General features: G+C 40.7%; 1 protein-coding gene across 1 annotated transcript in view; it reads right to left on the bottom strand.

The window, feature by feature from the left end:
- tenm1 (teneurin transmembrane protein 1) overlaps window positions 1–15309 on the bottom strand; it is a 190295-nt gene that overhangs the window by 121751 nt on the left and 53235 nt on the right. Inside the window, exon 4 of the mRNA XM_084941232.1 lies at window positions 6226–6469. Within this exon, the coding sequence (XP_084797358.1) occupies window positions 6226–6469 (244 nt within the window). The remainder of the gene's footprint in view (window positions 1–6225; window positions 6470–15309) is intronic.

A 15309-nucleotide genomic window follows, 5' to 3' on the forward strand; every position in this document is an offset into this window, starting at 1 on the left:
TCAGTTATATATTTTTCTGTTATCAGATGACGGAAGAAGCTAAGCCTAGATGTTACCCAGTAGTCACTTCCAAACCGTTGCCAGTCCCCTGTTAAAATCCTGATCTTGTATAATTTGAAACAAGACTTGCTGATCTGTCATGTGGTCACCTATATACGCTCTGCTGCTCCTCTCTGCCATTGAATGAAGAGTGCAGTGCATTTAAAGCTACAGAAACTCAAACAGCCTGTTTTTTAATGGGGCTAAAACCAGAGATCTACAGCATACTGATAGTAAAAGAAAAGAAAATCTGGACTTTTCTCAGTTGAACCTTTAAGACACATTCTGAATGAAACTATTATAACATGTAGCTTTTAAATACTGTATTTTTCACCCCAATTACAGTACCTCACACATCACCTATTCAAGTGGAGAAAGCTTGAAAGTTCTGTTAAGCAGAGCTACGGTTAAGCTATGACTGGACCGTTGCTCTTCAAGGCGACAGGTTAAGCAAGCGGCCTATTAATTGCTGCCCTAATCTTACTAGCGAGGAGCTGTTCTGCATTCGGCGCTCTGCAAAGTAACTCCTACCTCTGGGACCGCTGTTGGTGCTTTTCTAAAGCAGATTACAGTACACAGCTGGAAACAATCACAGTAACCATGCAGGCCTATCTAGGACAGTGCTTCAACGCTTCACCAATTAGCACAGCGCAGACATCATTTTTCTCAGGTATCTAGTATCATATTCTGATTCTATTCATGCAAATCTGTACTCGGTGGATTTCAGTCTCACGCTGATGCACGCCTGACTGAAGCTCATTTAAAGAGCCCCCAAGGTGGGGGACTTTAGAAGAGACCCCCTCTCCCACTATTTTTTGAATGATGAATACAGACTCGGGTTTCACATATCACAGAGAGGACAGACTGTTCCACTTTGCCAATGCATGAACACTCAGTCCTTTTTTGAACCTGTCCAGAATAAGCACTTAGTGCTGTGCAAAAGAAATTCAGCTAAACTGTTAATATCTTACGTGTTTGCCTCCATTTGTGTGCCTGTAATCTAAGCAATCTGTTAAACTTCCAAGAAAAGCATCATCAAAAATTAATACAGGAACGAAGGAAGGAAGAAGAGTAGTCTGAGGAAGTCCCTAAGCGCTAGGATTCTACTTGTAATTTATAATGTGTTCTGGAAAGCAGGCAATTTTTGTGGCAAATGTATACCACATTCATTATTCAAAGTTACTGCATTATAACAATTAGACAACGGACAGTATTGGAATGTACTGCATGCAAGAAACAGCTATGCAATACACCTGTAGCACATTATAGATAAAGTATATGCTGACAGGCTGAAAAAGGGCATATATGACCAAGTATCTCTCTCTGGTGCAACATTATGAGCCACTACTGTAATGCAGAGCAGCACTGATATGAAAGAGAATGAAACAGCCCTGGCAGCCAAGGATCAATGACTCACCTATTCCTTTTTTGACTCATCAAAGCGACTACTTAAGTTATACGGCTGTATTCGTTAAACGACGATGAGGTTTATTCTCATTATGAAAAAGAGTGTGTTAGATTGCCACTGACGATAAGAAACTAAGCTGCGGGGCAATTAATCTAAGTAGCATTTCATCTATATTGTGTTTGGATAATGGGAGGCGAAGGTTGGATGGTGTCAGATGAGAAGCAGGGAATGGAAATTATGCAACGTGGAAAAGTAGATCTGGGTAAAGCAATTATAAGCGATTCCAGCTTGATCTGGCCGTACCGGATCCCATCAAAAAAATGAACAAAGACTGCTGGTGGTGGGAAACAAAGGACGGCTATGAGACAGCATCAGAAGTAGAAAACAGCTATGAGTCATTGTCTTATTCTCTGCACTGTGTGTGTGTGTGTTTTTTTCCAAGCAAACAAAGAAAACAACAAGAAAATATCTCTGAGCTCCTGCAATTCACAGACAGCATTATTGCTCCAGATTACTGTGTGCTCTCCAGGGGTTAATATTGGCTGTTGGTGCGATATGTTGGGGGATATGTGCAGTTCACCAGAGTGTTATTCTGTCCATGCAGTAAAAGGTGCGAGGTCACAGGCTGCCGGCAGGACACCAGTCTCTAAAGGGACCTCACAAGACAGGCCATTAAAGTGGTGCCAGACAGCAGACTGACAACATCGCTGGACTCCAGACTCTAACGCTGTCCTCACACATGGCTAAACTACATCCATCTCCTTTATCCATTTAACTGTTATCCTGCCCTGCAGGCGCATTTTACTTAAAAACAAGAAAGCTGGGGCGACAGTGGACTTCTCCATGAAGGACTTTGAATTTCAACTGAGAACTATAAGCTTTATTGAAAAGTAAAACAGGAGAACAACATATGTCTTCCAGGTGTTCGCATTCAAGAGGACACACTGGATGTGAGTTGATGGTGACCTTGACTTTCGATCTCTCAAAAAACAGTCAGTTCAGCCTTGAGTACTTGGTTAGCATTTGTACCAGACTCAAAAAAATTCTTGTGAGTACCTCCAATAGATATTGTGTTCATAACAAAGGGGCAGATGGGAGGACATACGACCGGCCAAACGTCAAGTCTGTGGCCACAGCTGTTGCAGCATCAAAGTAGTCAAGAAAAAGGACAAGTGGAGCCCCAGTGCAAGATTTTTAATGGATTTTTCTCTTGGACTTACATTGGCCTTAGATTGCATTTTTTTTTTCAAGTTCAATTAATGTTTGTATTCTCCTGTTATTGATTTATTGCCTAATTCCACGTATTACTCCTTGGATCATTGCTTCTGATGTACATTTTATAATATGTAAATAACTAATATGATATTCTACTGCTTTAGATGAGTATATTTACAACCCTCAGGTATCTATCGATATAAAATAGGATAACAGAAAATGTGTTTATTACATATACATATATTTGTGTATATATATTACATATACATACCAAAATAGTCTGTAAATAACTAATAATGTTCAGTCCAAACATCCAGTTTTATGGAAAATGTGTGTGCTGTGTCTTAATAGTTTAGCCATATTCTTTGCTAATGCTAACTGAGCCATTAGCATTAGCAAAGAATATGGCTAATGCTAAATTTGTAGCTAATTAGCTAAGTATTTAATAGAATTAGCCAAGAATATGGCTCAACTATTAAGAGAAAACCAAATTTGTAAACCTAACTTGATAATATATTTATTACATTGTATAACTAGATAAAGAAAATACTTGAAATGTATTATATTACCATAAATACCATATTCCAGAAGACAGTTTTACATATCGTTTTTTTTCTCCACATTGCAAAGCTATGACATCACAACAAGTGATTGGTCAGTTGCAAAGTTAATCCTCACCAACATGGGAAAAACAGTGGGATAACTATTAAATACGAAACACGTGTCACACAAACACATGTCAATAAATTTTATTTATATATTGTTTTTATATTTATATTGTCAGTAAACTTATGTTATTTATGGTTTTTGTGCTGCATGTGAGGAAGCATTGCCTCAGTCATCTTAAACCCATGCCTGTTTTGTGTTTCTCTCTCTGTATGTTTCCAACGCGGCCCAGTGCCTGACAGATGACATCCATCCTTCACTGTCTGCCTCCTTTCCTTTCTCATCCAGCATCTGCTGAAGGCTGTGAGCTAGATTGAGGACACAGGAGACTGCGCACAGAGCAGCTACACACCTACGGGTCAATGGCAGTTCAACTCTGAAAGGCCAGAGATAAACCCGAGAAACACACAGCCACACAAATAGAGAGAGACACATAGCTCGACTCGAAGAATGGCGCGCAAGACAAACATGCACAAAAAAGATGTCAAATACAGCATTTTCACACTTTCGAGGCCAATGCACGGGTCGAGAAGACCACGGCACTTTTATTGCTCCGCCGAAGGTGGATTAGAGCGAAAGGGATCAGAATCCGGCTGAAGAAATTGCATTTGTTAACGCAAGTGGAACTCTATTCTTCTTGTTCGGTGCTTTTAAAATGCTTCACTGTTCTTCCTGGCTCCTCCGCCTTTGATCTTCTCAGACAATATCTAGGGGCGACGCCCAGGAAGCTCTGAATTCATATCAGAGGGCAGATTTCCCCCGAGACAGGAAGAAAATGAGAGTTCCCGCTCTCCAGGAGGTCGGAGTCTAGGCCCAGGGGCTGTCTCTACCTGGATAAGTGTGTGTCTTTTTGTGTGTGTCTGCCTGTGTAGGTGGAGGACTTTTTTCACAGGTGCATGGCAATGTGCGGTGTGTGCGATGCAGAAGCTGATTTCACAGTGTTGGTGCACACCCACAGCGTGTGACTTACGTACACTCACGTCCTATCAATAAGAGGAAGGAGAGAAGGCAGGGCACAAGTCAATTTATTACAGTCCCAACATTTGTACCCCTTAACACACCCACAGCGAGAGCCAGTCAGATAGATTGAATATCCATATCCGCAAGCCTCCACTTACACAAGCTGGCCTCTCCAGAAACATAACGGATGCGCAGCTGAAAAGGAAAATCTATGCACACTTCAAACAATCTTAATCTCAGCTGACGCAATGTCAATACATTTGAATACTGATTCATCAAGTGCGCAAGTCGAGGAAAATGGAAGCACACTTGACAACAAGAGATGTTATCCATGTTTTGCCATTTTTATTAAGGTCACAGCATCACTTAGAATTCTGTCAGCATAAGCCCCCGTGTCAAGTTTGTAAATACTTGATTAATCTTTAATCTGGAGATCGAGCCGATAGCGCTGCCAGGGTAAAAGCAGAAATATGAAATCATTAGATTAGCAGTGTATCTGAGAATGTGAGAGAGGAGAGAGGGTGCTTGAATATTAAATCCAAACTCAAAACAGTTAAGCAGTGAAGAGTTGGATCTTTTTTTGTGGGCTCTCTCTTCAAAAACTAGATAGAAAAGAGCCAATATTATCTGAATTATGTTACACAGGGACACTATTCTATTGACTATGAATATGATTACATTTTATGGTTCAGAACTAATAGCGCACTATCAAATAAAACATATTTGACTAGAAAGTCTCAAACGCGCAAAATGTATTCTTACAAAAGAAAAAGAAAAAAAGTCACCATCCAATATAGTGAGTCACTGCGGAAATTGTGTTTTTATAATCACTTCTCACTTTGGGAGAAAAGTTCTTTGAGCTCATCAAATATTGTTTGAACGATCTGAATTTTTTTGTTTGTGGTGAGTTTTCATTCAACGCGCGCTCACACGCTCACCGATAAGTAATGTAATTACAATGCACTCCTGACAAGCCTTTACATTGATACTCATGTCTAGCCAATGATTAATTTAAATTGTCACTGAATCTAATTTTATTCTTCCTTCCCTTTAAATGAGGTAAGATCTAATTATGGCCTAATGCATAACTTATTAAAATCCCTTCTTCTGGTGTGGCAGCCTGCCAATCTCATCCTCGCGCATAATATACCAGAATCCCGCGCCCAGCCGCTCATTACACATGCAAACATATTCTTTTCCACCTTGCTTCTCCTTCTTCTCGAAAGCAGCCGCACAAATGAGGATCTCCTAAATAATTCTCTGATCAATTAATACCTATGCGGTAAGCGTATGCTTAATTCTGTTTGATGGGACCGACTTCCAGTGGCTTGTCTCCAAGCATTTTGGCAGAAAAACAATTTCTCGGGGTACTAAAGCTGAAAGTGAAATTACAATGTGTTCCTGAAAAGAGGATTTCTGCTTTCATTTTGGATTGTTTTTACACAAACGCAGGTTCCCTAGTAAATGTGGTGGTGTGTGTGGTAGGAGAACAAAAACAATTCCAAATAACTGGAAAAAAAAACTAGCTTCATGATTACTTTGATGGAAGTCCTTTAATAATACCCCAGAGGCCTGCGTGGTGTTCCACTTATTCCTCCAAACATGTGCAAAACATGCCCATCCTAACAAATCCTTTAGTCCAGCATTCATTCTTAATCATTATACTCTGATTTTTTTCGAAGAAATTTTGTGAAAGTCTGCCAAGTCACAGTCCTGATGAAAGAATTTTCTTTAATCTAATGAACCTCATTTGTGAGATTAAAGAAATGTCTTTAATCAAGTGACATTATGCTGAGGGAGGGCGGTTTGCCTTGAAGATATTTTCACTTGAAGAATTTCATTACAAAATGACATCCAGTCTGGACTGAAAGCTTTTTGGAGCGCAGCCCTGTGTTTGCCCGCGCTAAAAATAACTCCAGAAAAAAGCATTCCCTTACCTGGTCTCTAGGGGGATGTTGCTGTTGAGCACCCAGCTGTTGTGAAGCTGGGCCTGGTCTGCGCTCGAGCTGGTGTCTGCCCCCTGGCCGCCCTGGCTGGCTTGGCACCGAGTTGGCATGGTCTTCCTCTGTAGGCTGACTTGAGTGTAAGGTGCCGGGCGGGCGCAAGTGCAGGAGTGGGGCGGCGGCGGAGGTGGGGGCAGCGGACGGAACGTGAACTGGCCGCCCGGACTGCTGGGAAGCTCTGCGTAGGATAGACACAACAGAAGGCCCGGGACGAGGGGGAGGGATGGACAGGGGAGAAATAAACAGAGGTTTATTAGGAGCACAGTACCATAAATTACAAATAAATGTGGCGTGTTAGTTGACAGTTTATTGTTATTACACTGATTGAGAGCCATAAATCAGCTTGAAAACCATCTCTGTCCTGCACTTTCCTGCCTACCTGCTTTGATACACTTCCAGCTGCCCTATAAATAGGTTCTTGGCTGGCTGCAACATTGAGCAGTCTTTAAAGAGCTAACAGCTCCGGCTTAATCTGCACCCGCCAGCCCAAACTACCCATGTGATGTTTATTATGAGATCTGCGGCTGGACGGAATGAGCTAGCCAGCTGTAACTCCCTCACACTGCTAACCCCGGGGTCTAAGGAGAGCGCTCTCAATCCATCATTTATCATTCTCTTTCACTATAACTCTCCCTCTCCCCATCTCTTCCTCCCTGCTGCTTTCTTTCGCATTCCTGCCTGTCTTCTATAACTGAGCAGGCTAATTACAGTTTTATTAAATGCAATGCGCATGCACATGTCAGCTTAACGTATGGGTATGGCTTCAGATAAAGCTGCTTTGCATGCATTTCCATACGTGCATGCGCCCATGCGTGTGTAACAGGCTGCGTGAATTCATGAATGTGCATCAGCTGGGACGACAGCTAGCACTGTTTAGGGGGGACAGCTCGTGCCATACGGTTGCAGCATGGCTCCACGAACGAGGCAAATCCCAAAAGACCGACTCTGTCCAGCTGTATTGACAATGAATGTAACATTAGCCTCAAACCAGAGGGTAAAGAGTTTGCCCGCCAGAATTCTCGGACCTCAATTGTATTTGCTGCCAAAATGTCAGCAATAATTTAGTATCTGGAAGTGTAGTCCACCTGGGAGATTACCTCAGCCCTCCCTATTCAAGTGTAAGTATTACACAGATAATACCGCAAAACACATTTTATTGACTCTTGGCAGATGAACACTGAGAAAAGTAAAATATTAATCTTTTTTTTGTGCTTTCTATCACCGGCATGTTTCCGGAAATATGTAGCTCTGTTACCGTTCCACCTGAAAAACATCTCACAGCGTTACATAGAGCAATGGTTTATTGTTAATATTTTCAGAATAAGAAAAATGTGTGCACAGGCACCGATATCACGTTGATGCTTTGATCTCCTCAAAATTACTGCTGCCTTCTGTGCAGATATGTGAGCCAGTAAGCTATGTCATATCCACTGAAACATCACATTATTACTCGTATGTTTGAAAGTTTCATATTTATAAGATATATGTACGTTGAGGCAGAAATGTAACAATGATAATGGCGTAATGCTGTAATCATTTCCATAAAATATTGCCACAGTGCCATCTGTCCAGCTCTAACGGCATTTTTCAAGATTTATTTGTAGTAGCAACCACTGTTTGGATGTGGGCATGCACATGTTTTTGTCAGATATATATACATATCTGACAAAAATATCGCCATAATAAGTGTGTGAGTGCTGTCGAATCGCTCTTTGAAGACGTGACAGGTTTTTCATCCTCTGTGACACATTGCTGGTTATTGATCTCCCAAAATGCCTGAACTGTCACAGCACAAATGCAGAGCATGTAATAGTTAGCATGTGTTTCTGAATAATAAAATTTGCTCTTGATTTTCACGAAGCGCAACACGTTCCTTTTACCGTTTCACTGAGACAATTAAGGAGGCTCGACTCTATTCCCTTATGTGGCGTTGCTCTTTATTGGGCTTTGCATTTTATACTAACACATTAAAAGATGTGATTTTTTTCACATCTTATGCAGTTCACGGCAGCAGCTGAAAATGTGCATTAACTGGATGCGAGAGATTTAGACTTCTTCCACATTTCAAACTGTTTTTGTGTGAAGCCAGAGAATTAATTTGCCTCCTGAGACAATATGATATTGTAGCATATACATCTGCTTGGTATTACTATAATACATCACTCGATGATCTCATCAGACAGCCAGGCTGTGCTCAATCTGACAATGTAGGGCCCAGTAAAATGACAGGAAATGCATTTGTGCCATCACCTGAAGGTGCTGTTTAGTCTAAACTAATGCATGTGGAAAATGGAAGTTATTTTTGACTGTACCACCCCTGAGTATTAAAAATTACACGCTTAGGGAAAAGTGAGGGCTCCACTGTAGTGCGCCGCTGTAATGCTGCAGGATTTTTAAAGTGGCGCTTCGGTTTTTAGCAGGATCTGATTCATCAGTAAGTTAGAGTCCTTTGAGTCCTGCCAGATTCCCCTGCTTTCACAGCTCTAAATACTGAAGGTAGATGTTTTTAGCAGTTGTGATATTTTTAAATGTTTAAAGGAAAAAAGAGGAAAAAAAACCCACATGAAGTGCATTCCCAGCCAGCACTGGGCACTTGAGTTGGCAACTTGTACTTAAATCGCACTTAGGGTTGTGAATTAGCTTAAGACTTCAAACTTAAGTGGGACTTTGTCAACTTCATTGAGAATGTGGCACCTAAGGACACGACGAGGCATTGAGAAATTGTGAAGAAAATTTGAACACTTCTCTTCAAAGGTGACTGATTCAGCTTCACCTGACAAATGCCAGATAAAAGTGATACTGAATTACAAAAGATGCAGTTCTTTTTTAATTCAGTTGACTAAAGCAAATGTTATTTATTAAATAATACATAATAATAACTAACTGCTGGTCAGTTAGATGTCTAAGAACACACTATACAGTACTATGAAAAAGTCTTATGCCAGGAAATGTATTGAAACGTGCAAACACACATGTATATAAGGCAACAACAGAGTTTGTGTAATTCTAACAAGTATGAAAGTCAGTAGTTGGAATGGCCACCTTTATTCTTCAACACATCACTTTCTTGTGATGTGTTCAAGTTTCAGGTACTCTCCAGGAATAGTTTTCCAGACTTTTTGAAGGACATTCCAAAGCTCTTTTTTGGATATTGACTGGTTCTCTGTCAAGATGATCCCACACTGCTTCAACGATGCTCAGGTCTATGCCACTGATTTTTAGCCCAGCTCTTGTGTAATTTGCCATGCCTCAGCCTTTTCTCCCTGTTTCTCTTCCTTAAGAATGGCTTCTTAACAGCCACCCTTCCACTGAGACAACTTCTGATAAGGATGTGGCAAACTGAAGGGTCAGATGCATCTCACAGGTTCTGTGTCAGGTCTTTCATGGATTCCCCCCCCCCCCCCCCCCCAGTTTCTTAAGGACATTTTTCAGACCTAACACTTTTTTTAGCTTCCAGTTGTCCAACATAGTCCACGTTTTCAGCTAATAGCTCTCTGGGAATCACCTTGTTGATGAAAAACTGTATTTTATGCCTGCCAAACTGTGTTATCTTTGGCATTTTTCATAGAGTCAGCTTAAGATTTGGGAACAAATGATGTGCTTGTTTTTGCAACAGTGCCTTAATTATAATAATTTTTAATTTCATACAAGGACTGGACTGAAAATGAGCAAACAAAAGCAGCTGGAGAAAGATCTCCAGAAAGCCTGGCGAACTACTGCTCAAGATCATTTTTTAAAATATTAATGAGAAAGTCTTCTCCTAATATAAAGAAATAAGGGGTGGCTCAAGATTTTTGCACATCACTGTACATCAGTACATACATTTATGCTGGATGTTAACAGCTTTAGTTCTTCATCACAATCTGATGATGCCATGTACTCATTTCTATGTGCGACATCATTATGAGGTGATATCAGAATCTGCGTTGCAGTGATTTTCTGCAAATATGACACCACAAATTAAACAATGCATATAAATTCAAACAGGTGAAGCCATTAATAGATTTGTACCACAGTGGGCTGCCAACGATCTTTGGATTCAAGCAGGCAAGTGTTTTTTAAATTAGGAAGAAATTTAATGAGAAATTCTTTTCAGCCCAAATGGGTCACAATTATATTGAAACTAAAATAATGCATGCAAATTATTTCTGCCTGTTAAGTCTCAACTGATTGCCAGTGCATTATTCATTTTATAAAACCTAGGCTACAACAGCCCAGGCTTTGCAGTCACACACAAAAAACCCTCATCCGTTACATTTGTGTTTTCTGGCAAAGGAAAGAGGAAAAGAATATAAAGTGGACAGGAGAGGAGGAGAGAGGACAGGGATAGAGGGCCAGAGGAGAATGTAATCTTGGTGAGTAGGGTGACACAGGGGCCCTGGCTGCCAGATGGTGCTTTAGAAGGCTTAGTAAAGGCAGCTTTGGGTCTGCGCTTCCAAAGATCCGAAAACTTTTCCTCACACAATCAAACAAATGGCAGGAAAAGAGTCCTCCTCTCTCCTTCATTCAAACAAAGTCACATCAAACACGCAAGCTGTGATATTTTGTTAAGAAGTAAAAGCAACCCAAATAGGACTGGAAATGTAGGGCAGAGGCCATGTAATATTTGGCCAGGAGTTCAGAAACATCAAATTGAGTCTGCGGGGAGCAGACCGAGGCTCTCGATGACATTCGTGACAGTGTAGAACATCCTCTGCCCCGGGGTTCCTCTGAGACTTAGGCCTCCAGAAAAGATACTTTTAGAAAGTCGCTTATGAGATATTTTCCTGGAATCATCAGCTTTTGGTTACATAAGCGAGATATGAGGAAAAAGCGTTTTATAGCAAGCAGAAGGCAGATCTGGGGGGATTTACTGGGATATGTAACAGGTAACAGGTATTGGGGCCAGGTATTAAAAATGCATTACTGGAGGTGAGATGAACCCAAAATAGCACGGTAATTAAGTATTTATGATAATTTGGGCATTTAAAGCCAAGTCCTACTAATGAAATGAGAGGAGAACATAGTAAAACATGACTCAAGCATGCATACACTGAGTAATAGCACTGGTGCGTAATGAGCTAGCTGTCATGATGGCACAATTCTCTCTTGAAGGGATATTAACAAGTGGGCATAAAACTGTTTGACTGAGTGCAGAAATGAATAACTTGAGCAAAATAATCTTGTAAATGAAGGCTTGTTATGCTCATTGAGATTATCTACGTTCTTTCTTGATTAGCCTGAAAGATGTTCAGCGCTAACAGTACATGGAACTGTCGTCGTAATGGGCAGAGGAAAAGCTAAACAATAAAAAGACGAGGCATGAAAAGGGGGTTTCTTTGGCTGCGTGGAGTGAGCAACAGTTCAAGATTACGTATCAGGGCTTTGCAGCACTGCTCGAGTGTTTGTGAATCCTTTTAGAGTTTTACGCACTTCTGTGGCAAAGTCTGTAATTTGCCATTAGGGGCTGATCTCAAGGTGAAATTGGAGTCAGGTAATTTCAGTCAATGGCATGACGTTTTCATCTATGAAAGACTGATCTGAACAGCACTTTTGAGAAAATGAATGATTGGATAAAAATTGGAGATTTCTGAGGATATCTGAAAAAGCGTCACTGATATTTATAATGGGTTGGAAAAGGTTAGCGAGCCATCTCTAAAGAGACAGACTGTTTGCAAATGAAGGCAATTCGTGACCAATGTTACCCTTCGCAGCAGCGGTTAACCAAAAAAGGGAGGCATGCAACGGTCTGAGAAGTCACAAAGGAGCTCAGATAGAAACTCAAGGCCGTTCTCTCACTGGTTAATGTTAATGTTCATGAGTCCCCCTTCAGGAGAACGCTGGAGTACAATAGTGTGGATGGCAGCACTGCAGGGAGAAAGCGCTGCTCTCCAAAAATAACACTGCTGCCCATCTGCAGTTTGCTAAGGATTACATGGACAAAGCATAAGCACGCAGGGCTGTCACGACACTAGAATTTCAAACGTGATACTGATACCCAGGAAAATACTCAATACCATTTTCAGTACTGCTGGGGAGGGGGAGGCTTTTTTAAAAATAAAGATTGGAAAAATACAAACAATAACGACTCTGTTTTCAAGGTTGTTGAAATACAGTAACTGTAAGATCTATAGCAGTAACCAGTACGAGTACTGCTACCTAAAAGAATCTTAAAATGTCGATCTTACATGTAGATCTTACAGTAAGTATTTTATTTTATTTATGTATTTGCAGATCAAACATAGTGAGGTAGGCTGCTACTGTTACACTGTCCCCAGCTTCACTGTGGACCTTTAAGAGAAACATGACACCGTTTAGACACAGATAATTGTGTTTTGTCCCGTTAAATGAATATTGCCTATTAATGTTACAGATGGGCACCGCTAATGTTTACTATAGCTTCCACATTAACATTAGCGTTTTATCATTTGCAGCTAGCCACTACCTTAATGATGATTTAGCAGATGGCTAATGCAGTCATCAGCTAACGTTAACTTGTGAGCAGGGCAGGTTAACATTTATGGTAACTGTTATTGACAGGAAACTGTTAAGTTTTGTGAACTTTAGCTACTTCTGCTGCTAAGGTGAAGCCTGTGTCCATGTGATGTGATGTTCAACATATTAGAAGACCCTAATACTGTTGGAAATTACTAATCCAATAGTAATCTGCAGGATCTTAGTATTGATTTATTTGAACAACCCTATAAGCATATTGGACGGATCTTATCCCATCTGAGCCAAGACAGTCATCGTTAATGGAGCAATTAAGCTCCAGTCATACCAGCAACATGTACCGATGTCTGCCTGTGACCTGAACCTCGGGGACAGTGGGCAAATAATCAAAACACGCAAGTTGTTTTGCAAAAGAACGGTTACAAAAGAATAAAAAAAATAAATAAATCTGCAACTCACTCCTGACCCTGATCCATCAGATATATCATGGAATGGCCTGAAGCAAATAATGCATGTGAGGAAAACCAATAAAATGCCACAGTTGAAGCTCTTCTCTACAGAGGAATAAGATAAATTTCCACAGGACTGATCAACAGGTGCCGGAAACATTTAGCTGCCGTTATTACCAAAAGCAAACGTGCCCATAACAGCCCTAACAGATGTGCAATATCTGAAAGTGACAAATTTTAATGGTATTTTCTCAAATGTCTCAAACTAGCTTCTCTTTTTCTACTTTTAGGGCTTGTGTGATAATCTGATGAAGGAACGTGAATGTGGCTCATCTGACTCATGTTATTGTACTGTGTGCAGGTTTCACTAATCTAAGAGGAAAATGGAAAAGTGTCCATAAAAAACCCAACAGTGTAGCACTTGTGGATGGATGAGGAACGCCTCGCCACAGCACGAGTACGCACGCTCTTCCATTCACTCATTCAGTCACTGTAATTATGCTCCGTTTTCTAGCAGTACTTATTAAAATTGTGTAGCTCAGTGTTTGGTGTATTAGGGGTGGGCTGCAATTTCTTTCAAAGTCAGAGTAGCGGTTCAAACAAAAAATAATTAATCACCTTGTTTACTTTTTATAAAATTAAATGTAAGTTTTCAAACCTTCCCCACTCCACTAATTTCCATACAGTCAAGTGTGGAAGCAGAAAATCCAAAACATATAGCTCCTTTAATAAAAAGAGACCACACCACATTTGATGTGAAGCAGACCAGAAAAACAGGAGCCGCAAAAATATTGAAGCCTAAATTTCAGGAGGTTTTCTCCTCTTCTTCATTCCCCATGTTTGCTCTCACTCCCCCTTCTCTTCATTATTGTGTCTAGCCCTCTAGCATAGAGTTAATTTCACTTATTCCAGGGAAGCAATATAAAATCCATAGAGCCTGACCTCAACAATACCTAGCCTGCCTGACAAACAGAGGAATGTGACCGTTTTTAGAGAACATTTAACACCAGGCCCAGCAAAAAAAGCAAAAAAAACACACATCACCCACCCCACTCTAAAAATAACAGATTAATAATTTCCCCCAGGATAGCTTTTCATCTATCTTCCTTCTTAATTGACTTGCATTAAATTGCCACAAAGTTTATTCCGCTGCTGTGCTTCAATGAAATAAATAATTAACCCTATAAAAAGGTCAGACAACTGAAATTAGAACTAACTGGTTCTTGTTCTTCTTTTTTTGCAATAATGAGAAAGGATCTTGCCCTAACTGACCATCGGACTCGCTGCAATAACTTGTCTCTGTCTTCTGACCGCAGATAACGCATTATCTCATCAGACATTATAATTTCCAATAACTCCTTTCATCAGCCAGATGCTGACGAAGTTGGCAAGAGGGATCACAATATCAATAACAATGATAGCGAACCTTTGACAACGGGGACTAATATTGCTAATGATCATGAGGACGATGATGATGTTGAAGAAAATGATGTTACCGATAGCGGCGCTGGTGGCGATGGAAATAACAAAGATAATGCCGATAGCATCAGTAATAACAGCAATAACAATGATGATGAAAACAGCAGCGATGGCAGCAGAAACACTGATAATTACATTGATAACAGTGGGCTCGGAGACAGCAATTAGAATAAAAACAGCCATTGATTCATCTCTGCAGACGCAGGGATAAACGGTGGGATTTCCATTTAACAAAGTGACACAATCATGTTGTCCAATTAAAGCAAGAAAATACAAATGAAGAAGCAGAGTGCTCTAAGAGCTTTCCCCTTTCTTATGGAGCCCAGTCGATTCTCATACAGAGGCTGATAATTAGCAGCAATGCATCATCTGACTTTTTCATATCAGAGAACTCTGTGTGCGTAGGAGCTGGGAGGTGCGTGGATGCATGCATGCAGAAGTGGATATGCATAGCTGTGTAATTGCTTATTTGTACCCCCATCTCCAAAAACAACTCCGGCACAAACTCGTGTTTAGGCTGCAGGTGATTCTGAAAGTAGCGTTTCCCAAGAGAAGGCATGAAACCTCCTGAGTCGAGCTCCTCGGTGCTACAGCAAGAGGCTTACCATCACTCAAACACTTCACTGCAGGGGCCTGCGCTCAAATTACATTTTCAGTA

The sequence above is a fragment of the Perissodus microlepis genome, chromosome 2 (assembly GCF_051167445.1).
Source record: "Perissodus microlepis isolate ML-2025 ecotype Zambia chromosome 2, ASM5116744v1, whole genome shotgun sequence".
Taxonomy (NCBI): Eukaryota; Metazoa; Chordata; class Actinopteri; order Cichliformes; family Cichlidae; genus Perissodus; species Perissodus microlepis.